At 45.3% G+C, this 27,806-nt stretch overlaps 1 protein-coding gene across 1 annotated transcript in view; it reads left to right on the plus strand.

The window, feature by feature from the left end:
- The window catches only part of LOC143298326 (uncharacterized), a 55,438-nt gene that overhangs the window by 18,013 nt on the left and 9,619 nt on the right, over positions 1-27,806 (plus strand). The window contains exons 9-20 of the mRNA XM_076611169.1: positions 75-203; positions 2,126-2,287; positions 5,534-5,636; positions 9,570-9,662; positions 11,353-11,480; positions 12,506-12,574; positions 14,049-14,228; positions 16,794-16,901; positions 19,412-19,587; positions 20,964-21,053; positions 21,625-21,774; positions 27,526-27,633. Coding sequence (XP_076467284.1) covers positions 75-203; positions 2,126-2,287; positions 5,534-5,636; positions 9,570-9,662; positions 11,353-11,480; positions 12,506-12,574; positions 14,049-14,228; positions 16,794-16,901; positions 19,412-19,587; positions 20,964-21,053; positions 21,625-21,774; positions 27,526-27,633 — 1,496 coding nt within the window. The remainder of the gene's footprint in view (positions 1-74; positions 204-2,125; positions 2,288-5,533; positions 5,637-9,569; positions 9,663-11,352; positions 11,481-12,505; positions 12,575-14,048; positions 14,229-16,793; positions 16,902-19,411; positions 19,588-20,963; positions 21,054-21,624; positions 21,775-27,525; positions 27,634-27,806) is intronic.

The raw sequence follows: 27,806 nt of genomic DNA on the forward strand, positions 1-27,806 counted from the left end.
CATGTGTGTGTGTGTGTGTGTGTGTGTGTGTGTCCGTGTGTGTGTGTGTGTGTGTGTGTTTTGTGTGTTTTCAGCCTGTCGGGTGTTTGACGTCTGCCCTGCGACGGTACACGGCCCTCCAGATGTTACCCAGGTCTCCCCTCATGCCCAACGTGCTGTACCCCACTGCCCTGGCCTCGGACTTCCACACGCCTGCTGCTCTCGTGAGTTGCTCTCACCTTCCTGGTGGCTTTGTTACACAGATTGAACAGATTAGAAACCCCCGAAAACGGAGTATGGCTGCCTACATGGCGGGGTAAAAACGGTCATACACATAAAAACCCACTCGTGTGCATACGAGTGAACGTGGGAGTTGCAGCCCACGAACGCAGAAGAAGAAGAAGAAGAGATTAGAAGTTTCTGTGTACTGTCTATTTTTTACATCTTCACATCTGTTTATGAAAGTTGTCTTTGTATCTTTTTTTTTCCCTGACTTATAGTACGCTGTGAATGCGCTTCTCTTAGCTTACAAAGCAGTACGGTTTTTCATGCTGAATCAAGTTTATCAGAAAGGTTTGTGTACGTGTGTACTTGTTGGATTCTATGGTTGTAGCAGTCTATAGTGGGCAGAGATATTGTGTTGTGATGTGTTGTTGTGTTGTGTTGTGTTGAGCACTGCAGTTATGCAGATAACTTCACTTCGCTTTGCCAATAGTATCATTATCACTATAACTATTATTTTGTTATTGTAATTGTCATCCCTTCAGAATTACCAACTTTTTTTTATTTATTTTTTTTTTAGTGCTGCTTGATCTAACTTGGCCCTCCAGTAGTTGATGGCAGAAAATTGCCACTTTTTGGTCTACAAAGTGCTGATTTTTAAAAATATTTAAAAATATTTTTTACTCCATTCGAACCCCTGCATTTTATTGGCTGTTTGCGCCCTATCTGTCTGAAAACTATGTTCTGACTGCCATTTGGTGCCACCTGTCATAACAAACCCAACATCATTGATCACAAAAACAAAATGAATAAAGAATATTAACAGCAAGGGAGAAAAACGACAACAGCAGCAAGAAACAAACATGCAAACATGACAACAGCAACAAGAAACAAACATCACAACAGCAACAAGAAACAAACATACAAAACACCACAACAGCAACAAGAAACAAACATGGCAACAGCAACAAGAAACAAACATGACAACAGCAACAAGAAACAAACATGGCAACAGCAACAAGAAACAAACATGACAACAGCAACAAGAAACAAACATGGCAACAGCAACAAGAAACAAACATGACAACAGCAACAAGAAACAAACATGACAACAGCAACAAGAAACAAACATGACAAACATGACAACAGCAACAAGAAACAAACATGACAACAGCAACAAGAAACAAACATGACAAACATGACAACAGCAACAAGAAACAAACATGACAACAGCAACAAGAAACAAACATCACAACAGCAACAAGAAACAAACATGACAACAGCAACAAGAAACAAACACCACAACAGCAACAAGAAACAAACATCACAACAGCAACAAGAAACAAACATCACAACAGCAACAAGAAACAAACAGACAAACATGACAACAGCAACAAGAAACAAACAAATAAACACCACAACAGCAACAAGAAACAAACACCACAACAGCAGTTTCAGTTTCAGTCACTGCGTTCGGACAAAATCCATATACGCTATACCACATCTGCTAAGCAGATGCCTGACCAGCAGCGTAACCCAACGCTCTTAGTCAGGCCTTGAAAAAAAGAAAAAAAAAAAAAACAAACAAAAAAAACCCCGGGTAAATAAATAATAGATAAATACATTAAAAAAAAATTACTACTACCACTACTAATAATATGTATAAGGCGCAAAAACTTGATGAAGTCAACTATCAGTGTACATAAATAAATAAATAATAATTATAATATAAAAAAATAGTAGTAGTAGTAGTAGTAGTAATGATAATAATAATAATAGCAACAGCAAAAAACAACAGCAAAAAGAAAGAAACATACAAACACCACAAACAGCAACAACAAAAACCAACCAACCAACCATCCAACGAAACCGAAAAGAACAGACGATAACAGCGTCCACGTAAAAGAAAACTGTTTGGCGGCAGTTGGAGAGGTCACAGTTCAACGAGGAGCAGTGCACGGCGGTGCAGATGATGCTGAGCGCCGCCCTACAGCCAGGGCACGTGTCGAAGCTGTGTCTGCTGCAGGGTCCGCCGGGCACCGGCAAGTCCCACGTCCTGGTCGGCCTGGTCCTGAAGATACTGGAGGTGAGCTCCCCGGGCCGCACTGCTGTCCACGCTTTGTCTTTGTGCCGCCCTGCTGTCCACGCTTTGTCTTTGTGCCGCCCTGCTGTCCACGCTTTGTCTTTGTGCCGCACTGCTGTCCACGCTTTGTCTTTGTGCCGCCCTGCTGTCCACGCTTTGTCTTTGTGCCGCACTGCTGTACACGCTTTGTCTTTGTGCCGCACTGCTGTCCACGCTTTGTCTTTGTGCCGCACTGCTGTCCACGCTTTGTGTTTGTGCCACACTGCTGTCCACGCTTTGTCTTTGTGCCGCACTGGTCTCCACGCTTTGTCTTTGTGCCACACTGCTGTCCACGCTTTGTCTTTGTGCCGTGCCGCACTGCTGTCCACACTTTGTCTTTGTGCCGCACTGCTCTCCACGCTTTGTCTTTGTGCCACACTGCTCTCCACACTTTGTCTTTGTGCCGCACTGCTGTCCACGCTTTGTCTTTGTGCCGCCTTGCTGTCCACGCTTTGTCTTTGTGCCACACTGGTGTCCACGCTTTGTCTTTGTGCCACACTGGTCTCCACGCTTTGTCTTTGTGCCGCCCTGCTGTCCACGCTTTGTCTTTGTGCCGTGCCGCACTGCTGTCCACGCTTTGTCTTTGTGCCACACTGCTGTCCACGCTTTGTCTTTGTGCCGCCCTGCTGTCCACGCTTTGTCTTTGTGCCACACTGGTCTCCACGCTTTGTCTTTGTGCCGCACTGCTGTCCACGCTTTGTCTTTGTGCCGCACTGGTCTCCACGCTTTGTCTTTGTGCCACACTGCTGTCCACGCTTTGTCTTTGTGCCACACTGGTCTCCACGCTTTGTCTTTGTGCCGCACTGCTGTCCACGCTTTGTCTTTGTGCCGCACTGGTCTCCACGCTTTGTCTTTGTGCCGCACTGCTGTCCACGCTTTGTCTTTGTGCCGCACTGCTGTCCACGCTTTGTCTTTGTGCCGCCCTGCTGTCCACGCTTTGTCTTTGTGCCGCACTGCTGTCCACGCTTTGTCTTTGTGCCGCCCTGCTGTCCACGCTTTGTCTTTGTGCCTCACTGCTGTCCATGCTTTGTCTTTGTGCCGCACTGCTGTCCACGCTTTGTCTTTGTGCCACACTGGTCTCCATGCTTTGTCTTTGTGCCGCACTGCTGTCCACGCTTTGTCTTTGTGCCGCACTGCTCTCCACACTTTGTCTTTGTGCCACACTGCTGTCCACGCTTTGTCTTTGTGCCGCCCTGCTTTCCATGCTTTGTCTTTGTGCCGCACTGCTGTCCACGCTTTGTCTTTGTGCCACACTGGTCTCCACGCTTTGTCTTTGTGCCACACTGCTGTCCACGCTTTGTCTTTGTGCCGTGCCGCACTGCTGTCCACACTTTGTCTTTGTGCCGCACTGCTGTCCACGCTTTGTCTTTGTGCCGCACTGCTGTCCACGCTTTGTCTTTGTGCCGCACTGCTGTCCACGCTTTGTCTTTGTGCCGCACTGCTGTCCACGCTTTGTCTTTGTGCCACACTGCTGTCCACGTTTTGTCTTTGTGCCGCCCTGCTGTCCACGCTTTGTCTTTGTGCCGCACTGGTCTCCACGCTTTGTCTTTGTGCCGCACTGCTGTCCACGCTTTGTCTTTGTGCCGCACTGCTGTCCACGCTTTGTCTTTGTGCCGCCCTGCTGTCCACGCTTTGTCTTTGTGCCACACTGGTCTCCACGCTTTGTCTTTGTGCCGCACTGCTGTCCACGCTTTGTCTTTGTGCCGTGCTGCACTGCTGTCCACGCTTTGTCTTTGTGCCGCACTGGTCTCCACGCTTTGTCTTTGTGCCACACTGCTGTCCACGCTTTGTCTTTGTGCCGCCCTGCTGTCCACACTTTGTCTTTGTGCCGCCCTGCTGTCCACGCTTTGTCTTTGTGCCGCACTGCTGTCCACGCTTTGTCTTTGTGCCGCACTGCTGTCCACGCTTTGTCTTTGTGCCGTGCTGCACTGCTGTCCACACTTCGTCTTTGTGCCGCACTGCTCTCCACGCTTTGTCTTTGTGCCGCACTGCTGTCCACACTTTGTCTTTGTGCCACACTGGTCTCCACGCTTTGTCTTTGTGCCGCACTGCTGTCCACGCTTTGTCTTTGTGCCGCACTGCTGTCCACGCTTTGTCTTTGTGCCGCACTGCTCTCCACACTTTGTCTTCGTCTCTGTCTGTCTCTCTTTGTCTGTCTTTGTGCTTTGTGCTGTGCCAAGCCGCACTGCTGTCCACGCTTTGTCTTCGTCTCTGTCTGTCTCTCTTTGTCTGTCTTTGTGGTGTGCTGAGCCGCACTGCTGTCCACGCTTTGTCTTCGTCTCTGTCTCTCTTTGTCTGTCTTTGTGCTTTGTGCTGTGCCAAGCCGCACTGCTCTCCACGCTTTGTCTTCGTCTCTGTCTGTCTCTCTTTGTCTTTGTGCTTTGTGGTGTGCCGAGCCGCACTGCTCTCCACGCTTTGTCTTCATCTCTGTCTGTCTCTCTTTGTCTGTCTTTGTGCTTTGTGGTGTGCCAAGCCGCACTGCTGTCCACGCTTTGTCTTCGTCTCTGTCTCTCTTTGTCTGTCTTTGTGCTTTGTGCTGTGCCAAGCCGCACTGCTCTCCACGCTTTGTCTTCGTCTCTGTCTCTCTTTGTCTGTCTTTGTCTTTGTGCTTTGTGGTGTGCTGAGCCGTACTGCTCTCCACGCTTTGTCTTCATCTGCCTTTGTCTGTCTTTGTGCTTTGTGGTGTGCCGAGCTGCGCTGCTCTCCACGCTTTGTGTTCGTCTCTGTCTCTCTTTGTCTTTGTGCTTTGTGCTGTGCCGAGCCGCACTGCTCTCCACGCTTTGTCTTCATCTCTGTCTCTCTCTCTTTGTCTGTCTTTGTGCTTTGTGCTGTGCTGAGTGTGTGTGTGTGTGTGTGTGTGTGTGTGTGTGTGTGTGTGTCCCATGCCTCCTTTTCTGTTTTCTGTTGTTGTTTTTTGGCCCAGAGAGCTGATGTGAAGAAGCATGTATGCATATTCCAGTTCCTACATTAAACAAACAAAAAAACCATGAAAGCATAGACTGTCATAGATATGTAATGTTGCCATGTCCTCAGTCCTTTTAAACATGTGGTGCAGTCTTTTTGTGAGAAGTGATTTAAAAGAAATGCAGTGGCATCATAGTCACTGCATCTAAATCAAAGTTGTTGATTTTGTGTTTGTATACATGTGTGTGCGTGTGCGTGTGCATGTGTGTGTGTGTGTGTGTGTGTGTGTGTGTGTGTGTGCTGCAGAAAAATGAAAAAGCCAGGATCTCTCTGAGTGCCCCGTCAAACGCAGCCGTTGACGAACTGTTGCGTCGACTGGTGAGGAGGAAGAAGACCGACAAGTTGAACTGTGAGTTTCAGTTTCAGTTTCAGTTTCCGTTTCAAGGAGGTGTCTAGAGTGTGTGGACAGGTCCACAGGTGGAGTGATGGCCTAGAGATAACGCGTCCGCCTAGGAAGCGAGAGAATCTGAGCGCGCTGGTTCGAATCACGGATCCGCTGCCGATATTTTCTCCCCCTCCACTAGACATTGAGTGGTGGTCTGGATGCTAGTCGTTCGGATGAGACGATAAACCGAGGTCCCATATGCAGCATGCACTTAGCGCGCGTAAAAGAACCCACGGCAACAAAAGGGTTGTTCCTGGCCAAATTCTGTAGAAAAATCCACTTCGATAGAAAAAGCAAATAAAACTGCACGCAGGAAAAAAATACAAAAAATGGGTGGCGCTGTAGTGTAGTGACGCGCTCTCCGTGGGGAGAACAGCCCGAATTTCACACAGAGAAATCTGTTGTGATAAAAAGAAATACAAATACAAAAAAGGAGCAGATGCCTGACCTTAGCATAACTCAACGCACCGATCAATAATTAAAAAAAGAAAAAAAAGAGATAAAATTAAATGAAAAAAAAGAAAGAAATAAAATAAACAAACATATGAGTACATTAAGAGTACATTTAACCATTTTGTTTATTTACCCCGCTATGTAGGCAGCCATACTCCATTTTCGGGGGTGTGCATGCTGGGTATGTTCTTGTTTCCATAACACACCAAATGCTGACATGGATTATAGGATCATTAACCTGCGTATTTGATCTTCTGCATGCGGTATACACACGAAGGGGGATCAGGCACTAGGAGGTCTGCACATATGTTGACCTGGGAGATCAGAAAAATCTTCACCCTTTACTCACCAGGTGCTGTTACTGAGATTCGAACCTGGGACCCTCAGATTGAAGGTCCAACGCTTTAGCCGCTCAGCTGTTGTAGGCAGTGGTAACTTGTAAGCAGTGGGTCAACTGTCAGGATTTCCTGTTGTGTCTGACGGATGAGTAGGCAGGAAGGTCATCTGCTGATGGTGTGGTTGATTGTGAGCAGTGGGTTAGCTGCAAGCAGTGTGCAGATTGTAAGCGGTAATTAGTGGGTGAACTGTAAGCTGTGGGTGAAGTGTTAGCAGTGCGTGAACTGTAAACGTAAACAGAGGGTGAACTGTAAACAGTGGGTGAAGTTTATAAACATAAACAGTGGGTGAAGTGTAAACAGTGGGTGAACTGTAAACATAAACAGTGGGTGAAGTGTAAACAGTGGGTGAAGTGTAAACATAAACAGTGGGTGAACTATAAACATAAACAGTGGGTGAAGTGTTAGCAGTAGGTGAACTATAAACATAAACAGTGGGTGAAGTGTTAGCAGTAGGTGAAGTGTAAACATAAACACTGGGTGAAGTATTAGCAGTAGGTGAAGTGTCAATGTAAACAGTGGGTGAAGTGTAAACATAAACAGTGGGTGAAGTGTAAACATAAACAGTGGGTGAAGTGTTAGCAGTAGGTGAACTATAAACATAAACAGTGGGTGAAGTGTTAGCAGTAGGTGAAGTGTAAACATAAACAGTGGGTGAACTGTAAATATAAACAGTGGGTGAACTATAAACATAAACAGTGGGTGAAGTGTTAGCAGTAGGTGAACTATAAACATAAACAGTGGGTGAAGTGTTAGCAGTAGGTGAACTGTAAATGTAAACAGTGGGTGAAGTATTAGCAGTAGGTGAAGTGTAAATGTTAACAGTGGGTGAAGTGTAAACATAAACAGTGGGTGAACTGTAAACATAAACAGTGGGTGAAGTGTTAGCAGTAGGTGAAGTGTAAATGTAAACAGTGGGTGAATTGTAAACATAAACAGCGGGTGAATTGTAAACATAAACAGTGGGCGAAGTGTTAGCAGTAAGTGAAGTGTAAACATAAACAGTGGGTGAAGTGTAAACATAAACAGTGGGTGAACTGTAAACATAAACAGTGGGTGAACTGTAAACACAAACAGTTGGTAAAGTGTTGGCAGTAGGTGAACTGTAAACATAAACGGTGGGTGAACTGTAAACATAAACAGTTGGTGAACTGTAAACATAACAGTGGGTGAACTGCAAACATAAACAGTGGGTGAAGTGTTAGCAGTAGGTGAACTGTAAACATAAACAGTGGGTGAACTGTAAAAATTAACAGTGGGTGAACTATAAACATAAACAGTTGGTGAAGTGTTAGCAGTTGGCGAAGTGTAAACATAAACAGTTGGTGAAGTGTTAGCAGTTGGCGAAGTGTAAACGTAAACAGTGGGTGAAGTGTAAACATACACAGTGGGTGAACTGTAAACATAACAGTAGGTGAACTGTAAACATAAACAGAGGGTGAAGTGTTAGCAGTAGGCGAACTGTAGCAATACAAGCAGCTGGGTAAAATGTAAGAAGCAAATAAAAGCAAGCGGGTAAATCACAGGCAGCGAGTGCACTGTGATTAAGAAGTGAGTGAAGTGAAGGTGATGAATAAACTGTAACTGATAGTGGTGGGTGAACTCATCGTAGGCAGTGGTAAGACACTGCGCAATGCGTAAACTTTAAGAAGTGGGTAAACTGTAAGCACTGGGAAATGTGCCTGGTAAATTGGTGAAAGTGGTGTGTGTGTGTGTGTGTGTGTGTGTGCATGCATGCATGCATGTGTGTGTGTGTGCATGCGTGCTGTGTGAGTGTGTGTGTGTGTGTGAGTGTGTGTGTGTGTGTGTGTTAACACAGTGGTTGAGGAAAAGAAAGCAGGTGAACAGTTCTTCCATCGTCTGAAAAATAAAAGTTGTTTGTTTCGCTTTTGTTTAGTATCGAATGGTGTACCTTGCTAAGTTGCCTTGGTTTTTATCAGTTCTGCAATCACAGACTTGAAATGACATTCATAACATTTAAGATCTGCATGTTTCAGTCTCTGTGATATTTAACTGAGTTTTGATTTTATCAGTTCCTGCATTCACAGAATTGAAACGTTATTCAGAACATCCAGTACCTGTGTGTTTCACTGTCTGTGGTATTTAATTGAGTTTTGATTTCATCAGTTTCTGCATTCGCCAGTAGCTTTTTCCCCAAAGCAGTCAATGCCCTGTCTCTCGAACAAATCCAGTGTGATAAATAGAATCGTGCAACCAACAACCATCTACCTGAAGATCTAGTCCTCAGCCCCATCCACATGTAATATGCAGCTTCTGTTCAAGTGTGTGTGTGTGTGTGTGTGTGTGTGCAGTGCATGCACGTGTGAGTATGCACAAGTTTTTATATTGATATGCACTTGTATGTATCCTAATTTCTACTGTATTTGTGTTTTGTATGATTTTTTATTTATGTTCGTATCTTGTTATGTACTATCCCGCCCCCCCCCCCAATATTCCTTGTGACCCTGGTACACTTGGTAATAAAGACCTATTCTGTTCTATTCTATTCACGGAATTGAAACATTATTCAGAGCACCCAATACCAGTGTGTTTCACTGTCTGTGGTATTTAACCCTTTCACCGCCAAGCTTGCATTTATGCACAGGCTTGGTAGAGGACCCATGTCAATGAAAGGTGACCATTCATTGGTCTGTTATCCATGAACCTACTGCTCTTAATGTTCGGTGGTAGGATAGGCCATATTTTCTATACATCGCAGGGGGAATCCCCAGCTGTTCTTAGCCACTGTCTTTTCAGGGGAATTTTGTACTCTAAATTAACTGGCGGTGAAAGGGTTAATTGAGTTTTGGTTGTATCAGTTTCTGCATTCACGGAATTGAAATGATCATCCAAGACCCCCATGTTTCAGTCTCTGTGGTGTTTAATTGAGTCTTGGTTGTATCAGTTTCTGCATTCGCGGAATTGAAACATTATTCATAGCATCCAATACCTGTGTGTTTCACTGTCTGTGGTATTTAATTGAGTCTTGGTTGTATCAGTTTGTGCATTCATGGAATTGAAATGAGCGTCCAAGACCCCCATGTTTCAGTCTCTGTGGTGCGGATTGGCAACGTGGACAGCATTCATGAGGAAGTGAAGGAGTTTGCCTTGGACAACAGGGTCAAGAGGGCCAGAGCTGTCGGTGAGTCTTACGGCATGCTGTGTATTTTGTATTTCTTTTTATCACAACAGATTTCTCTTTGTGAAATTCGGGCTGCTCTCCCCAGGGAGAGTGTGTCGCTACACTGCAGCACCACCCATTTTTTGTGTGTTTTTTTTGTGTGTATTTTTTCCTGCATGCAGTTTTATTTGTTTTTCCCATCGAAGTGGATTTTTCTACATAATTTTGCCAGGAACAACCCTTTTGTTGCCGTGGGTTCTTATATGTGCGCACAGCGAATGACTAGCGTCCAGACCACCTCTCAAGAACTTGTGGAGGGGGAGAAAATATCGGCGGCTGAGCCGTGATTCGAACCAGTGTGCTCAGATTCTCTCGCATCCCAGGTGGACACGTTACCTCTAGGCCATCACTCCACTTTGTGTGTGTGTGTGTGTGTGTGTGTAGTGCATGCGTGCGTGCATCACTCCACTTGTGTGTGTGTGCGTGTGTGAGTGCGTGTGGGTGTGTTTATTACGGTAAGGTTTGTGTGACTGCTTATGTGTTCACATGGAGGTGACAGTGAATATGTGTTATTTAGAGTTTATATTTCTTTTATGAAATGAGTTTATGTGATTTAAAAAAAAAACTATTTTTATGTCAGTGTGTGTGTGTGTGTGTTTGTGTGTGTGCTTTGTTAATGTTCATCTAGTTGTTTGTTTCATACAGGAGTTGAGAAATTCATTTCATGTCCAGAATTCTCTTTGTTTCCCATTGGCCAGCCAAGCCAATATTTGTGTGGATTTGAGAAGCAAATATACATATATAATGTGCCCAGCCTAAAAACAGGAAGAACCTAGATTCATGTTTTGAGCCCTGTATGAGTTGTCTTTCCATCATGCTCTCACAAACACCCTTCAAATGACACCCACCCACCCCACCCCATTAAACCCATGGTAGTGGTCTGGGTGTTAGTCTTTTTGATGAGTTTAATACTTGAGAGCTGAAAATAATGTGTCTTCAGCCTGAGAGACGTTAAAAGGGATGCCACTCACTGACGTGTTTGCCATATGGGCAGGGAACGAACACAGGTTGCAAACAAAGCAACATGAGGGTTTTCCGCAGGCAAACAGTAGAACGTACAGATGAGGAAAAGAGACACAGAGTGGAGTGATGGCCTAGAGGTAACGCGTCCGCCTAGGTAGCGAGAGAATCTGAGTGCGCTGGTTCGAATCACGGCTTAGCCGCCGATATTTTCTCCCCCTCCACTAGACTTGAGTGGTGGTCTGGACCCTAGTCATTTGGATGAGACGATAAACCGAGGTCTCGTGTGTAGCATGCACTTAGCGCATGTAAAAGAACCCACGGCAACGAAAGGGTTGTTCCTGGGAAAATTCTGTAGAAAAATCCACTTCAATAGGAAAAACAAATAAAAATGCACGCAGGAAAAAATACAAAAAAAAATTGGGTGGCCCTGGGGAGAGCAGCCAGAATTTCACACAGAGAAATCTGTTGTGATAAAAAGAAATACAAATACAAATACAGATTCTTAGCTGAACATTGTGTAATGGATAGGATCTGATAACCTGGGGCTTATGGTGGTATGTTATATGTGTTAAAAAAAGCAAAAAAAAAAAAGCCTTGGCAACTTGGCAAGGAAAGAGTCGCCCACAACGAAATTTTCTAAAACTTTGATACTTGTGTTGAACAAAGTGTTTGTGGTCCAATGATCCAGAACTTCAGAAGAAGAAGATGAGGACCATGCCACAGTCGGTGAAAACGGAACATGAGCGACTGACGAAGAAGATTGAGAAACTGAAAAAAGAAATTGAGAACAGCGGCAGAGAAAATAACACTAGACAGGTCAGTACTCAGGATTGTGAAGTGTAGTGCCTGTGTGATCATGTAAAGAGAGAGAGAGAGAGAGAGAGAGAGAGAGAGAGAGAAATTAACAGAGAGATAGATACATAGAGAGAGAGAGAGAGAGAGAGAGAGAGAGTGTGTTTGCATATATGTGTGGGTGAGACATTCTATAATCATGTGCACAAGTTTGGACGAACATCCCATCTTTTAACATCTTTTCACACGATTTATCTAAAGTGCATGGACATACTTTTGTGTGCAGGTGTGTGTATCTGACTTAAGCAGCTGATGTGATTTTTGACTTTTTATGGGCATAGTTCCTAGGCTCAGTGTTGATTATGACTGATGAATCTGTTAATGGTGATTGATGCGTTGTGAAGAGGAAGGCGAGCAGAACGGTTGAGATCTCCTAAAGATGCTTATCTGCCAGTACAGTGCCCCTGAGGGTGTGGGTTCAAACCCTGGTCTTGCCCTTTCTCTGCAGTGTGACTGGAGAATCAAACTGAGCATCTAGTCATTTGGATGAGATGATAAACCTAGGTCCCATGTGAAGCATGCATTTGGCACACTTAGAAAGAGCCCATGGCAACATAAATATTGTCCTGTGGCAAAAATTATGCAGAAGAAATAGATAGGACCGCAGACATGCATGTATGCACCCAAGGCCTGACTGGCACATTGGGCTATGCTGCTGTCAGGCATTTGCCTGACGTATGTGGTGAAGCATGTATGGATTTGTCCGAATGCAGTGATACCTGCTTGAGAATTGAAACTGATGCGTTTAAGGGGTGGCTATCAAAGAATTCTCCATCAGAAAGAAATGCATATAGGCTGTAAGGTAGAGTGACATTGTAAGTTTTAGTGCTGGACGAACTTTCAGTCACTTTCCTGTGTTATTGATAATCAGATTGCTGGAATGCTTTGTGTGCCTTTTGTTGTTTATTTGCTTTGTGTCATGATCCATCCAAAGGTCTTTTTATATTTGTTTTTGACTTAAAACTTTTTTTTTTTTTTTTTTTCCATAGGTTGAGGCTTTGTCGAGAGAACTGCACAAACTGCAAAAAGAGAAAGGTGTAATCGACAGAAATCAGGAGGTGAGTGTTCAGTGATAATTAAAATGATTTGAACAATGAGAGGTGGAGGCTGATTGTTGATTTACTGCGCGTGATTGCATCCCAGACCTGCGTACCGTTGACTGCTACATTTATTGCTTGATGGCTTCTTTCTTCTTCTCATTTTGATTTTAATTGGTGTTTGAAGATATACAGATGGGGGGATGAAGATAAAAAAAAAAAAAAGAGGAGCATATTATCTGTTGGTCATTATTTGTCATGAAATCCATGATCAGTTCTGTCAAAATGACATTGAAACATGAAGACCAGAGTCTGCCTTATGTATTCAGATGCACTGCCAACTAATACATTTAGATCTTAGCATGGTATGCTGAACTTCAGAATGCTGTTGTTCTATGCTCACAGTAGAAAAGCTATATTTATGTAGCAGTACAGAAATAGAATTAAACAAATAACAGATAACAAAGATTGATACTGACTGTGAACTGGTGTAAACGAGAGATGATTCAAAACTGGTATGTGGTCTCAGTCACTGAGAGTGATCTTTTTATCAAACTGAGCTGATCAGTGCTTTGTTTATATCTTTTCCATTTCTGTTCTTGAGAAAATTGGCCTTTCACCAATCTCTTCACAGAGCTGTCTTGTTGAGTGTAATAAGAGTTAATCCTCCCCCCCCCCCACCCCCCCAAAAAAAAACAGCAATTAAATAGCATTACAGCATTGAACGTTCACCTGTGGCTCAAACCACACATTCTGTGCTGTGTGTCAAGTAGATTACAAGTCAGAACAAACCTTTGACATTGGCCACCTTGCCTGTACCATGCACGTTGGTGTCTGTCTGGTCTTCCATTTTGTTGATTGAACAACAGGCGTAGTAGCAGAGTGGTTTCAGCGTTGGACTTTCAACATGAGGGTCCTGGGTTTGAATCTCGATAATGATGCCTGGTGGGTAAAAGGTGGAGATTTTTCCGATCTCCCAGGTCAACATGTGTGCAGACCTGCTAGAGTTTGAACCCCCTTTGTGTGTATACACACACAGAAGATCAAGTATGCAGGTTCAAGAACCTGTAATCCATGTCAGCATAAGGTAGCTTATGGAAACCAGAACATACCCAGCATGTGCACCCCTGAAAAAAGGTATGGCTACCTGGGTATGTTCTTGTTTCCATAACCCACCGAACACTGACATGCATTGCAGGATCTTTAACGTGCGTATTTGATCTTCTGCTTGCGTATACACACGAAGGGGTCTCAGGCACTAGCAGGTCAGCACATATGTTGACCTGGAAGATCAGAAAAATCTCCACCCTTTACCCACCAGGCACCTTTACAGAGATTCGAACCCGGGACCCTCAGATTGAAAGTCCAACGCTTTAACCACTCGGCTATTGCGCCCATCTTTCATTCATTTAAAAGTACAGGGGATATAACGCTCCCGTTCATCTTTCACTTGCCCAGAGTGGTCAGTACAGAGATAATGCATGACGTTTCACAGCACATCAGCCTGGACCGCAAGGAGATAGCAGACATCTCGGCCTCGGTGTTGAAGCAGGCCCAGGTGGTGTGCGGCACGCTCAGCAGTTTTGGTCACCCCAGGAGCATCGACGTCCTCTGCCGCAACCCTGCCGACAACCGCCGCAGTGCCAACCACTTCACCTGCACCATCATTGACGAGGTCACTAAGGGTGTGGGGGTCGGGGTGTTTTTTTTCTGGAGGGGCGCGGGGGTTTGTTGTTGTTGTTTGCTTGTTTTTATGATAAAGTAGAAAGTGAATGTATTACAGGTAATTTTACCTGGTACAGTGAATTGTTTCCCTTCTTCCAGACATTTCATCACACACAGCCATTTGTAATGGTGAATAAAAAGAAAACTGACAACAAATATTCCTTATTATCAATTAATTTTATACATGCAAAACCCAAGCAAACCAATCCCCACCCAGCCCCCACCCACCCCTCCAAAAAACCCAGTAACAACAAAACCCCTGTTATTGATGCCTTGTGTTAGCTGCTGAAAAAGTTATACAGCGTCTATGCTTTTCGATTTGGAAGTGCTGGCAGGAAATACTCACATCAGATGTCATTATTGATATGAATGCAGGCAGTTGAGGCAAAAATGTGCTTTTCATACACAGAGCAAAGAAATGTGCTGTGAGTGGTGGTTTTTGACAGTGGACAGGTAAGCGACGTTATTGTTAGCTTATGACATCATTGTAGTGCCGCACTACCAGTTGAAAACACTCCTGAATCTGATTCTCGGTTTGGATTGTTTATGCAAAATAGATGTTAACCTGGACTTTCCCAAATGGAAAAGTTTGGGCAGAGAGAGTTAACCTGTGGGCATATTGCGATTTTCTTTCCTTGTTTTTCTTTTTTCAGGAGGGGGCTTTAACCCCTAGACTGCCATGTCCGTTAAAGTAGCAGAGCTCTTGTAACCTTCTGTGAAGCCTATCTCTCTGTTGTTGTCTCGTTCGTTATTTATCAGATGGATTCCCCCGTCTCCTAGACGAAGGCGGCAGTACGTCACAGGTCCTCATCTCTCTGTTAAAGTAATAGAGCTCTCAGAGCCTTTGTGAAGCCTGTCTCTGTTCGCAGATATTTCATCAAACGTTTGTGCACATTTTAGAAGGGATAGAACCACTGACTGATGTCAGTATGGTAAGAAAAGATTCAATGATTTGCTTTCCTTTTCAAACTCAGCGAGTCATACAGGCCTCGCGAAGTTATTTCTCTGAGAATTGAAACCAGTCTTCTTCAAAGTGGCAACGCCACAACAGTCTTGGACTCGCAGTCCTTTTAAACGTTTCAGGAAAGTATAAATGATGCAGACAGTGATGAAGAAAACTTGTACAGGGATTCAGAAGGTAATTCTGATGAAGAAGAGATCGAGGTTTTTTTTTTGTGTGCCTTTTTTGTTTTGTTTGTTTCTGTGTTGAGTGCTCGTGAGTTTGTTGGCGGAAATATTCACAAAATATAAACCTGCGATAAATATGATAAATACTCACTGAGTCACAAAGTGCATCCTTTTGTTTTATTTCCTTGTTAATGTGGAACGCCTGATGCAAAAGTCTGTTTTAACTGCATGCACTAATTCCCACAAATAGAGATGGTATGGTGATTTTACTGTACATAGTACTTACTTGGCACTTTTTTCCTCATGGCATGGAATACAGCTGACCTGAAAAAGTGTGGTCAGTCAAGGGGTGAAGGTTAAAGAGATGCTGACATTGTCACCTGTTGACCTAGTGTGCATCGGTGTAGCTTTTTCCACTTGGAGATAGAAATCCATTTCTGAATTTTCAGCAGAAAAGGAATGTCAGCTTTGGAAGCAAGTAAATAAAAAGAAAAAGGGAGAAAAATAAAAAAAAGATTCGGGGAATCGTTTCCATATTTTGTTGATGATAGTGATGTTGATGATAATGATGATCTGATGATGATGATAATGAGAGTGATGATGACATTGCTAAGGACAATGATGGAAGTGACAATGGTGATAACAATGACAGTGATGATGACATTGCTCATGACAATGATGATGATAATGTCAGTGATGATGACATTGCAAATGACAATGATGATGATTATGACAATGATGATGATGACATTGCTGATGACAGTTATGACAGTGACTATGATGATGATAATGACAGTGATGACATTGCTAATGACAATGACACTGACAGTGATGACAGTGACGACACTGACAATGATGACAGTGATGACACAGACAGTGATGACACTGACAGCGATGACACTGACAATGATGATAGTGACGACACTGACAATGATGACAGTGATCACACTGACAATGATGACAGTGATGACACAGACAGTGATGACAATGATGACACTGACAGTGATGACACTGACAGTGATGATAGTGATGACACTGACAGTGATGATGATGACGCTGACAGTGATGACAGTGATGACATTGATGACACTGACAATGATGACAGTGATGACACTGACAGCGATGACACTGACCATGATGACAGTGATGACACTGACAATGATGACAGTGGTGACACTTATGACACTGACAAACATGACAGTGATGACACTGACAGTGATGACATTGATGACACTGACATTGATGTCAATGATGACACTGACAATGATGACAGTGATGACACTGATAGTGATGACTGATGACACTGACAGTGATGACACTGATGACACTGACAGTGATGACAATGATGACACTGATGACACTGACAGTGATGATACTGGTGATGCAGGCCACACAAGCCACAGAGCTGGACAGTCTGATACCTCTGCAGTACGGCGGGAACAAACTGTTTCTGGTGGGGGACCCTGATCAGCTGCCTCCCACCGTCCTCTCTGCAGTACGTACCTTCCTCACTCTGTCTGTCTCTCCCACCGTCCTCTCTGCAGTACGTACCTTCCTCACTCTCTGTCTGTCTCTGTCTCTCCCACTGTCCTCTCTGCAGTACGTACATTCCTCACTCTGTCTGTCTCTCCCACCGTCCTCTCTGCAGTACGTACCTTCCTCACTCTCTGTCTCTGTCTCTCCCACTGTCCTCTCTGCAGTACGTACCTTCCTCACTCTCTCTCTGTCTCTGTCTCTCCCACTGTCCTCTCTGCAGTACGTACCTTCCTCACTCTCTGTCTGTCCTCACTCTGTCTGTCTCTGTCTCTCTCACTGTCCTCTCTGCAGTACGTACCTTCCTCACTCTGTCTGTCTCTGTCTCTCCCACCGTCCTCTCTGCAGTACGTACCTTCCTCACTCTGTCTGTCTCTGTCTCTCCCACCGTCCTCTCTGCAGTACGTACCTTCCTCACTCTGTCTGTCTCTGTCTCTCCCACCGTCCTCTCTGCAGTACGTACCTTCCTCACTCTGTCTGTCTCTCCCACCGTCCTCTCTGCAGTACGTACCTTCCTCACTCTGTCTGTCTCTGTCTCTCCCACCGTCCTCTCTGCAGTACGTACCTTCCTCACTCTGTCTGTCTCTCCCACTGTCCTCTCTGCAGTACGTACCTTCCTCACTCTGTCTGTCTCTCCCACTGCCCTCTCTGCAGTATGTACATTCCTCACTCTGTCTGTCTCTCCCACTGTCCTCTCTGCAGTATGTACCTTCCTCACTCTGTCTCTGTCTCTCCCACTGTCCTCTCTGCAGTACGTACCTTCCTCACTCTGTCTCTGTCTCTCCCACTGTCCTCTCTGCAGTACGTACCTTCCTCACTCTCTGTCTCTCTCTCTGCAGTACGTACCTTCCTCACTCTGTCTGTCTCTCCCACTGTCCTCTCTGCAGTACGTACCTTCCTCACTCTCTGTCTCTCCCACCGTCCTCTCTGCAGTACGTACCTTCCTCACTCTGTCTGTCTCTCCCACTGTCCTCTCTGCAGTACGTACCTTCCTCACTCTGTCTCTGTCTCTCCCACTGTCCTCTCTGCAGTACGTACCTTCCTCACTCTCTGTCTCTCCCACCGTCCTCTCTGCAGTACGTACCTTCCTCACTCTGTCTCTGTCAGCACTGTTGGAGAGACTGATTCAGATTGCTTCTCTCTTTGATTTAATGGCCATTCATTATGAGTGATGTTAGATATGTCATGTGCCTGGGTATGTTTGTGGGTGGGGAGGTGGGGTTGGCGGAAGGGATTAAAGTCAAAGGGGGGCATACACAGAAAAAGGATAAGCTAGAACAGCAGAATTGACAATCCATAAATGTAAAGTGTGAAAAAGGATAAACTCAGAAATGTGGAAGTGTAACAGCAGTTAGTGAAAAAAACAACTAAAATAAAATAAAAATAAAAATCTGTCATATCATAGAAAGCACTCATGTTTGGAGTATGTAACAGGGATTCAGCAGTTTCCGGTTAAAGTGGATGGTATAGTTTTGTGTGATCAGTTTACCACGTACACAATGAACGTTGTCTTGAAAGCATTCAGTCTGATGCAAGACACTAGAGAGGTATTTGTAATCCTGCACATGGGACCTCGGTTTATCATCTCATCCGAATGACTAGGGTCCAGACCACCACTCAAGGTCTAGTGGAGGGGGAGAAAATATAGGCGGCCGAGCCGTGATTCAAACCAGCGTGCTGAGATTCTCTTGCTTCCTAGGCAGTCGTGTTACCTCTAGCCATCACTCCACTACATCGGTCTGCAATAGTACGATGGGAAATCCATAATTTTTTTGTTGTGTAATTCATTCAGATTGCTCTCTGTGTTAATGTGCCTCCCACCAACCCTTCCACAGTATGTCCTGCTTCTCTGTCTGTCTGTGTGTGTGTCTGCACTTTTGGAGAGATGGGTTCATGTTGCTCTGTGTGTATGTGTGAGTGTGTGTGTTTTGGAGGGAATGAAGTATGTGGGTTCCTTCTCTTGTGTGTGGGTGTGTGCCGGTTTGCATTTGAGACTTCTACATTATTTTTGCTTTTGATGCGGCAAATGTGCACACTCTCAGTAACACAACACACACACACGCACATGAACACACATACATAATGGAGACACACGCACACACACACACACACACGTTTAATATGACAAATATACACACACTGCATCACACAGACACACACACAGACACACACACACACACACACACACACACACACACACACATACATAGAAAAAAACCAAAAAAACCACCACTGCATAAAGTATTTAATGCGACAAACACACACACACTCAGCCACACACATACACATACACACACACAGACACACACACACACACACACACACAGAACCTCCCCCCCCCGACTACCCCCCCCCACACACCCCCCCCACCCAAACTGATAACGAAACACAAAAGAAGTACGAACCCAAAACCAACATGGGTCAGCTGTCCTCACACGAAGCCCCCCGCGCGGCACCTGACGTGTCCCCCAGAAAGCGCAGAGCCTGAACTTTGGGCTGTCGATGTTTGAGCGGCTGTACAAGTTCCACAAGGACCAGGAAGGGGGAGAGCGCTCCGTGGTCATGCTGCGCACCCAGTATCGCATGGACCCTGCCATCTGCACCTTCCCCAACCACCACGTCTACCAGGGTCTGCTGAGGACCGACCAGTGAGTGTGGCCTGTCTGTCGTGGGTGCACGAATATACCTGCATGCAGTCAAGGCCTGACTGTCTATATGATATGATAGCTGGTGACCAGTGAGTGTGGCTTGTCCGTCATAGCTACACAAATATACATGCATGCACTCAAGGCCTGACTATGTATATGGTATGATAGCTGGTGACCAGTGAGTGTGGCTTGTCTGTCGTGGGTACACGAATATACATGCATGCACTCAAAGCCTGACTATGTATATCATATGATAGTTGGTGACCAGTGAGTGTGGCTTGTCCGTCATAGCTACACAAATATACATGCATGCAGTCAAGGCCTGACTATGTATATGATAATTATGATAGTTGATGACTATGTATATGATAATTATGATAGTTGATGACTATGTATATGATAATTATGATAGTTGATGACCAGTGAGTGTGTTTGACAGTGACCATCAGAACTGCAGAGGAGGCAGCTGCTGTCCCAGCTGTCTGGGCTAGAATTTGAATTACAGTGGAGAGTGTCTTGCCAAAGTTACATCCCCACTCTCTCGACTAAGAGAGTTTTAGGACAGTTGGCATTGGGATGGTTCTTAAAGGCCAGCTAGCCGCCAAGGCTGCAGCACTGAGTCAGAGCCATCTTGCCTCCTAGTTTGAGAGTCATAGTCCTTCAGAAAAGACTAAGCTGTAAATGATTTCCCACTGCAATGGAGAAACCATTGATAATACAGCTGTCACTTTGCTGTTGGCCCAGCTGTAAACTTACGTCAATCTGTGCTATAAGCTGAGCCTGACTTAGCGTGTTGTATTATGCTGCTGGTCAGGCATCTGCCTGGCAGATGTGGTGTAACAGTATATGGATTCGAAAGCAGTGACACCTTGAGAAATTGAGAGCGTTGTAGCTGTTGCACACTGTGACTGTTTGTGTAGTTGTTTGCTTTGAAAAGTCATTTGCAAGGCTTGTCTCAAGGCAGTACATGCAAAAGAACAGAATTCAGTGTAGAAATTCAGAAGAAATGTTCCCACGAATAAAAGAAGCATAATGAATGGTGTGGAGGAGTGGGCAAATAGAAAGAAGAGGACAAAACAGCAAGGAATCTCTGTGCTAGAAATGTCTTCTTTTCTGTTCTTGTCTTTGTTGCAGGCCTTTTTTTCTGTTCTTCTTGTCGTCTGCTTCTTTCTGCCTTGCTGGTCTGTTCACCTTTTTTTTTTCTTCTCTAGATAGCGTTGAATAATTTTGTTGTTGTTTTCTGGGCTTGGTAATTGTGTATTCTTGCTAGAGTGTGTCTTTTTTGTGCCACAGATGTGAATATGCTAATGTGTGTGTGTGTGTGTGTGTGTGTGTGTGTGTGTGTGTGTGTGTGTGTGTCTGTTTACATCCAACAGGAAAATCAAGGAATACTGCCAGAAATTTCCACTCCATCCGTACATGGTCTTTGACGTTCAGGAAGGACAGGAGCTGCAGTCCCAGTCCGGGTCAGTGTGTGGGTGTTGTGTGGATGAGTGTGTGGGAATCAGCCTTCCAAAACGGTATTTGACTTTGTTGCAAGTAAACATAGAGTATATTCCATGCAGTTAAACTTGTGTACGCCGATGCAGCTGAGGGTCTGAAAGACTTTCTAAACACAAAACGTTCCAGACAGTACCTGTTTGTTCCTTACACGAGTTCAGAGAGGTTGACAGATATGTGTGAATGTGTGTTTGTCTTTGAGAGAGAGAGATTGAGAGACAGACCAGTCTAGACATGTGGCTGTGGAGGCATTGTGTCCATAGTGTGTCCTGTTGGGAGAGTGACAGCAGTTGTCAAGATGACTAAGTATAGGAAAAACAAAATTGTGCCAGCTGTAGAATTATTCAGAACGTAAATTCCACAACTGACCACGGCTATCAGTAGTTATCATGGAAGTCGTGGTTGTGGTGGTAGCATTTGATAGTCATATTTTTGGCCTGCTGTATAATAGTGTGAACTGTGTAGAATGTTGCTTGTTTTTTGTTCATTGTGGTCTGTGTGTGTGTGTGAAGTGGAAGTGTTGCATTGTGTGAGCAGCACGGTGAGCAATGAACTGGAGGCGGAGTGCACGGCGGTTCTCTGTGAGGAGCTCACCCGAAGCAACAAGAAGATCACAGCTCAGAGCATCGGCATCATCTGTCCCTACGCCGGCCAGAAACGTCTGGTTGTGGATAAGCTGCGAGCAAGGTGAGTGGAGCTGACCTGGGATCTTTGTGAACTGTGAAACAGTGTGATGTGTGGGACTGTCTGTGGATGTCAGCACAGGTGTGACAACATTGTGTGTGTGATGTGTGGGACTGTCTGTGGATGTCAGCACAGGTGTGACAACATTGTGTGAGTGATGTGTGGGACTGTCTGTGGATGTCAGCACAGGTGTGAAAACATTGAGTGATGTGTGGGACTGTCTGTGAATGTCAGCACAGGTGTGAAAACATTGTGTGATGTGTGGGGCTGTCTGTGGATGTCAGCACAGGTGTGACAACATTGTGTGATGTGTGGGACTGTCTCTGGATGTCAGCACAGGTGTGACAACATTGAGTGATGTGTGGGACGGTCTGTGGATGTCAGCACAGGTGTGACAACATTGAGTGATGTGTGGGACTGTCTGTGGATGTCAGCACAGGTGTGACAACATTGAGTGATGTGTGGGACTGTCTGTGGATGTCAGCACAGGTGTGACAACATTGTGTGTGTGATGTGTGGGACTGTCTGTGGATGTCAGCACAGGTGTAAAAACATTGAGTGATGTGTGGGACTGTCTGGATGTCAGCACAGGTGTGACAACATTGAGTGATGTGTGGGACTGTCTGTGGATGTCAGCACAGGTGTGACAACATTGTGTGTGTGATGTGTGGAACTGTCTGTGGATGTCAGCACAGGTGTAAAAACATTGAGTGATGTGTGGGACTGTCTGGATGTCAGCACAGGTGTGACAACATTGAGTGATGTGTGGGACTGTCTGTAGATGTCAGCACAGGTGTGACAACATTGTGTGTGTGATGTGTGGGACTGTCTGTGGATGTCAGCACAGGTGTGACAACATTGTGTGTGTGATGTGTGGAACTGTCTGTGGATGTCAGCACAGGTGTAAAAACATTGAGTGATGTGTGGGACTGTCTGGATGTCAGCACAGGTGTGACAACATTGAGTGATGTGTGGGACTGTCTGTAGATGTCAGCACAGGTGTGACAACTTTGTGTGAGTGATGTGTGGGACTGTCTGTGGATGTCAGCACAGGTGTAAAAACATTGAGTGATGTGTGGGACTGTCTGTGGATGTCAGCACAGGTGTGACAACATTGTGTGAGTGATGTGTGGGATTGTCTGTGGATGTCAGCACAGGTGTAAAAACATTGTGTGATGTGTCCGACTGTCTGTGGATGTCAGCACAGGTGTGACAACATTGAGTGATGTGTGGGACGGTCTGTGGATGTCAGCACAGGTGTGACAACATTGAGTGATGTGTGGGACTGTCTGTGGATGTCAGCACAGGTGTGACAACATTGAGTGATGTGTGGGACTGTCTGTGGATGTCAGCACAGGTGTGACAACATTGTGTGTGTGATGTGTGGGACTGTCTGTGGATGTCAGCACAGGTGTGACAACTTTGTGAGTGATGTGTGGGACTGTCTGTGGATGTCAGCACAGGTGTGACAACATTGAGTGATGTGTGGGACTGTCTGTGGATGTCAGCACAGGTGTGACAACATTGAGTGATGTGTGGGACTGTCTGTGCATGTCAGCACAGGTGTGACAACATTGTGTGTGTGATGTGTGGGACTGTCTGTGGATGTCAGCACAGGTGTGACAACATTGAGTGATGTGTGGGACTGTCTGTGGATGTCAGCACAGGTGTGACAACATTGAGTGATGTGTGGGACTGTCTATGGATGTCAGCACAGGTGTGACAACATTGTGTGTGTGATGTGTGGGACTGTCTGTGGATGTCAGCACAGGTGTGACAACATTGTGTGTGTGATGTGTGGGACTGTCTGTGGATGTCAGCACAGGTGTGACAACTTTGTGTGAGTGATGTGTGGGACTGTCTGTGGATGTCAGCACAGGTGTAAAAACATTGAGTGATGCGTGGGACTGTCTGTGGATGTCAGCACAGGTGTGACAACATTGAGTGATGTGTGGGACTGTCTGTGGATGTCAGCACAGGTGTGACAACATTGTGTGTGTGATGTGTGTGGGACTGTCTGTGGATGTCAGCACAGGTGTGACAACTTTGTGTGAATGATGTGTGGGACTGTCTGTGGATGTCAGCACAGGTGTAAAAACATTGAGTGATGTGTGGGACTGTCTGTGGATGTCAGCACAGGTGTGACAACATTGAGTGATGTGTGGGACTGTCTGTGGATGTCAGCACAGGTGTGACAACTTTGTGTGAGTGATGTGTGGGACTGTCTGTGGATGTCAGCACAGGTGTAAAAACATTGAGTGATGTGTGGGACTGTCTGTGGATGTCAGCACAGGTGTGACAACATTGAGTGATGTGTGGGACTGTCTGTAGATGTCAGCACAGGTGTGACAACTTTGTGTGAGTGATGTGTGGGACTGTCTGTGGATGTCAGCACAGGTGTGACAACATTGTGTGAGTGATGTGTGGGACTGTCTGTGGATGTCAGCACAGGTGTGACAACTTTGTGTGAGTGATGTGTGGGACTGTCTGTGGATGTCAGCACAGGTGTGAAAACATTGAGTGATGTGTGGGACTGTCTGTGGATGTCAGCACAGGTGTGACAACTTTGTGTGAGTGATGTGTGGGACTGTCTGTGGATGTCAGCACAGGTGTGAAAACATTGTGTGAGTGATGTGTGGGACTGTCTGTGGATGTCAGCACAGGTGTGACAACTTTGTGTGAATGATGTGTGGGACTGTCTGTGGATGTCAGCACAGGTGTAAAATCATTGAGTGATGTGTGGGACTGTCTGTGGATGTCAGCACAGGTGTGACAACATTGAGTGATGTGTGGGACTGTCTGTGGATGTCAGCACAGGTGTGACAACATTGTATGTGTGATGTGTGGGACTGTCTGTGGATGTCAGCACAGGTGTGACAACATTGAGTGATGTGTGGGACTGTCTGTGGATGTCAGCACAGGTGTGACAACATTGAGTGATGTGTGGGACTGTCTGTAGATGTCAGCACAGGTGTGACAACATTGTGTGTGTGATGTGTGGGACTGTCTGTGGATGTCAGCACAGGTGTGACAACATTGAGTGATGTGTGGGACTGTCTGTGGATGTCAGCACAGGTGTAAAAACATTGAGTGATGTGTGGGACTGTCTGTGGATGTCAGCACAGGTGTGAAAACATTGAGTGATGTGTGGGACTGTCTGTGGATGTCAGCACAGGTGTGACAACATTGTGTGATGTGTGGGACTGTCTGTGGATGTCAGCACAGGTGTGAAAACATTGTGTGAGTGATGTGTGGGACTGTCTGTGGATGTCAGCACAGGTGTGACAACATTGTGTGAGTGTCTTGGGTGTGTTTTGTTTTTTGTCCTTTGGTGGTTTTGCAGTTTCTAAGGACCGGTATGCAGCACCTCTTTTTTTCCAGTGCAGTTTGTTTAGTGTATGAGTATCAGTATCAGTATCATTTGCTCAAGGAGGCGTCACTGCGTTCGGACAAAGTGTGTGAGTGAACTGCAACTCCATTCTTTGAAAACCAGCCGTGAAATCTCTTACAGGAGTGGATATACAAATGACTGAAACAAATTCAGTTTGTGTTCTGTCAGTCAGATGGTTTTCAGTGAGTGAAAGAGCTGAACCTTTAATGCTGAAAGTGTGAGTCAACGGGCAAGTATATCATGATCTTCCACATCAAACACAGCGCTGATGTCAGATGACGTGAGGACAGATAATTGATTGTCATCAAAGGCAGTGAAAATATTGGTTATGTGGAAAGAGCAGTTTCAGCGCAGCGATGAGCATGGTGAGTAGACCGGTATTTTGCCATTATTTGCAAACATCTACATGAGTCAAAAGTTGAGACATTATGATATTTTCCAGATTAAAGGCTGATTGGAAAATGGTTTGTTATGTTTCATTAGATATCATTTGGATGAAGTGTAGGTTTTTTGAGACAAGGTAAAATAATAACTTACTTGAAGACTGGTGAAACTGGAGACAAGGAGATGACGTAAGTAAGCCCTGACACATGTTTATTAACTCACTCAGTACGGCCAGTCCTCTCTTCTCCTCTACACAGACCCCTTGGATGTCCAGTGGGTGTCTGAATGACCCAACCTTTAGCTTCCGTCGTCAGAATTGTGGTATTCTTTGTCAACATTCACCTCTTCAGTGTAAGAGCTTTCCGCTTGCAATATATTGATGATGGTAATTGGGGTGAAACGCTGTTAACGTCATCTCTTTCGCCGTTCGTATGGAGAGAGTTAATGCAGCCAACAAGAAGGGATGTGAGAATGGAATCTAACTGCCAGGTCTGATGGCTGAAAAGTATTGATGGAAGTTGGTGGGCAGAAATCGTTATCCCCACTTCATTATCAGACATGGGGGGCGTTGAACAGAGTGCTGCTGGGTTGTGGCCTAAGATTTCTGTCTCCACTCCGTCCCAGCCAGTCAGTGTGTATGTGTGCGTGTTTTTTTCTTTGCCTTTCTCCACCACTTTAAAACCCTTGGCTTGTTCGTCTCTAGCTGCTCTGGTCTCACCACTAATAACATGCTGTGGATTTCAGTGCAATCGGAAACAAAGACAAAAGTATTGCTGTGTGAAGAGCTATCGAAAGGCTTTATGGTATGTGATACAATGTGTCCATGCTGAATAGGATGGAACAGAATAGTATAATTGTAATTGTCATGAAGCCTTAGGGTTTATAAGATAGGAAGCACAGACATATATAAAAAAAAAAGAAAAAGAAAAAGAAAAATGGTTACTGTCATATGTTGGCGCAGCTTTCAAACATAGCTTTTCCCAACCTTGGTTGTAGATCACTTTCTTGCATCAACTGTCTAGGAAGGTTGCTTCTGTTACTACAGGTAGATCTCTGTGTATGCTGTAAAAATGTTCTCCAGCGGTGTTAACTTTGGCACAGTGATGAAGAAGATGGATTTCGACTTCCAGTACTTAGGAGACAGTTGGTAGGAGGAGGGTGGAAGAATACACTGTCTGTGAGGGTTTGGGTTCAAATCATGCTCTCGCCCTTTCTCCCAGATTGAACTGGAAAAAATCAGCGGAGCATCTAGTCATTCAGAAAAGACGATCTTTCTTTCTTTCTTTCTTTTGCGTTCGACAGCTACGCAGTCAGGGTTGAAGTCCGAGGGATGCCACAAACTCGGACGTCCGGTGAAGATCGGCTGCCGTCCCCCAGAGCTTGGTGTTGAGGTCAGCACCCCCAGGCCAGGACTGCTGCCGCATCTTCTCATACAGGGGGCAGTCTTGGAGAATATGGGATGGGGTCTGGTCAGCCTGGCCGCAATCACATAGGGATGGGCTGCCACTCCAATCCTCTTCAGGTGTGCTCGGAGGCCGCAGTGTCCTGTGCGAAGGGTCTGGGTTCAAATCATGCTCTCGCCCTTTCTCCCAAATTGAACTGGAAAAAATCAGCGGAGCATCTAGTCATTCAGAAAAGACGATGAACTTGAGGTCCCACGTGCAGCACACGCACTTGGCGCGCTGAAAATGAACCCACAGCAACAAAAGGGTTGTCCTCTGGCAAAAGTCATTTGAAGAAATCAACTCTGACAAGTGCACAAATATATATGGGCATGCACCCAAGGCCTGACTAAGCACGTCGGGTTATGCTGCTGGTCAGGCATCTGCCAAGCAGATGTGGTGAAGGGTATACAGATTTTTTTCCGAATGCAGTGATGCCTCCTTGAGAAACTGGAACTGTCAAGTGATGTGTGTGTGAAGGCTTGACACCTGGTGTGTGTGTGTGTGTGTGTGTGTGTGTGTGTGTGTGTGTGACAGGAACCTGAAGGGTGTGGAGGTGAACACAGTGGACGGGTTCCAGGGCCGAGAGAAACACATCATCATCCTCTCCTGTGTGCGGGCACGCAGCTCCACTGGTGGCATTGGGTATGTTGTCTGACTGGTGATGTTTTAACACTGTTGTCTGACTGGTGATGTTTTAGCACTGTTGTGTGACTGGTGACGTTTTAGCACTGTTGTGTGACTGGTGATGTTTTAGCACTGTGTTGTCTGGCTGGTGACGTTTTAGCACTGTGTTGTCTGGCTGGTGACGTTTTAAC

Source organism: Babylonia areolata, chromosome 23 (genome assembly GCF_041734735.1).
Source record: "Babylonia areolata isolate BAREFJ2019XMU chromosome 23, ASM4173473v1, whole genome shotgun sequence".
In the NCBI taxonomy this organism is placed as follows: domain Eukaryota; kingdom Metazoa; phylum Mollusca; class Gastropoda; order Neogastropoda; family Buccinidae; genus Babylonia; species Babylonia areolata.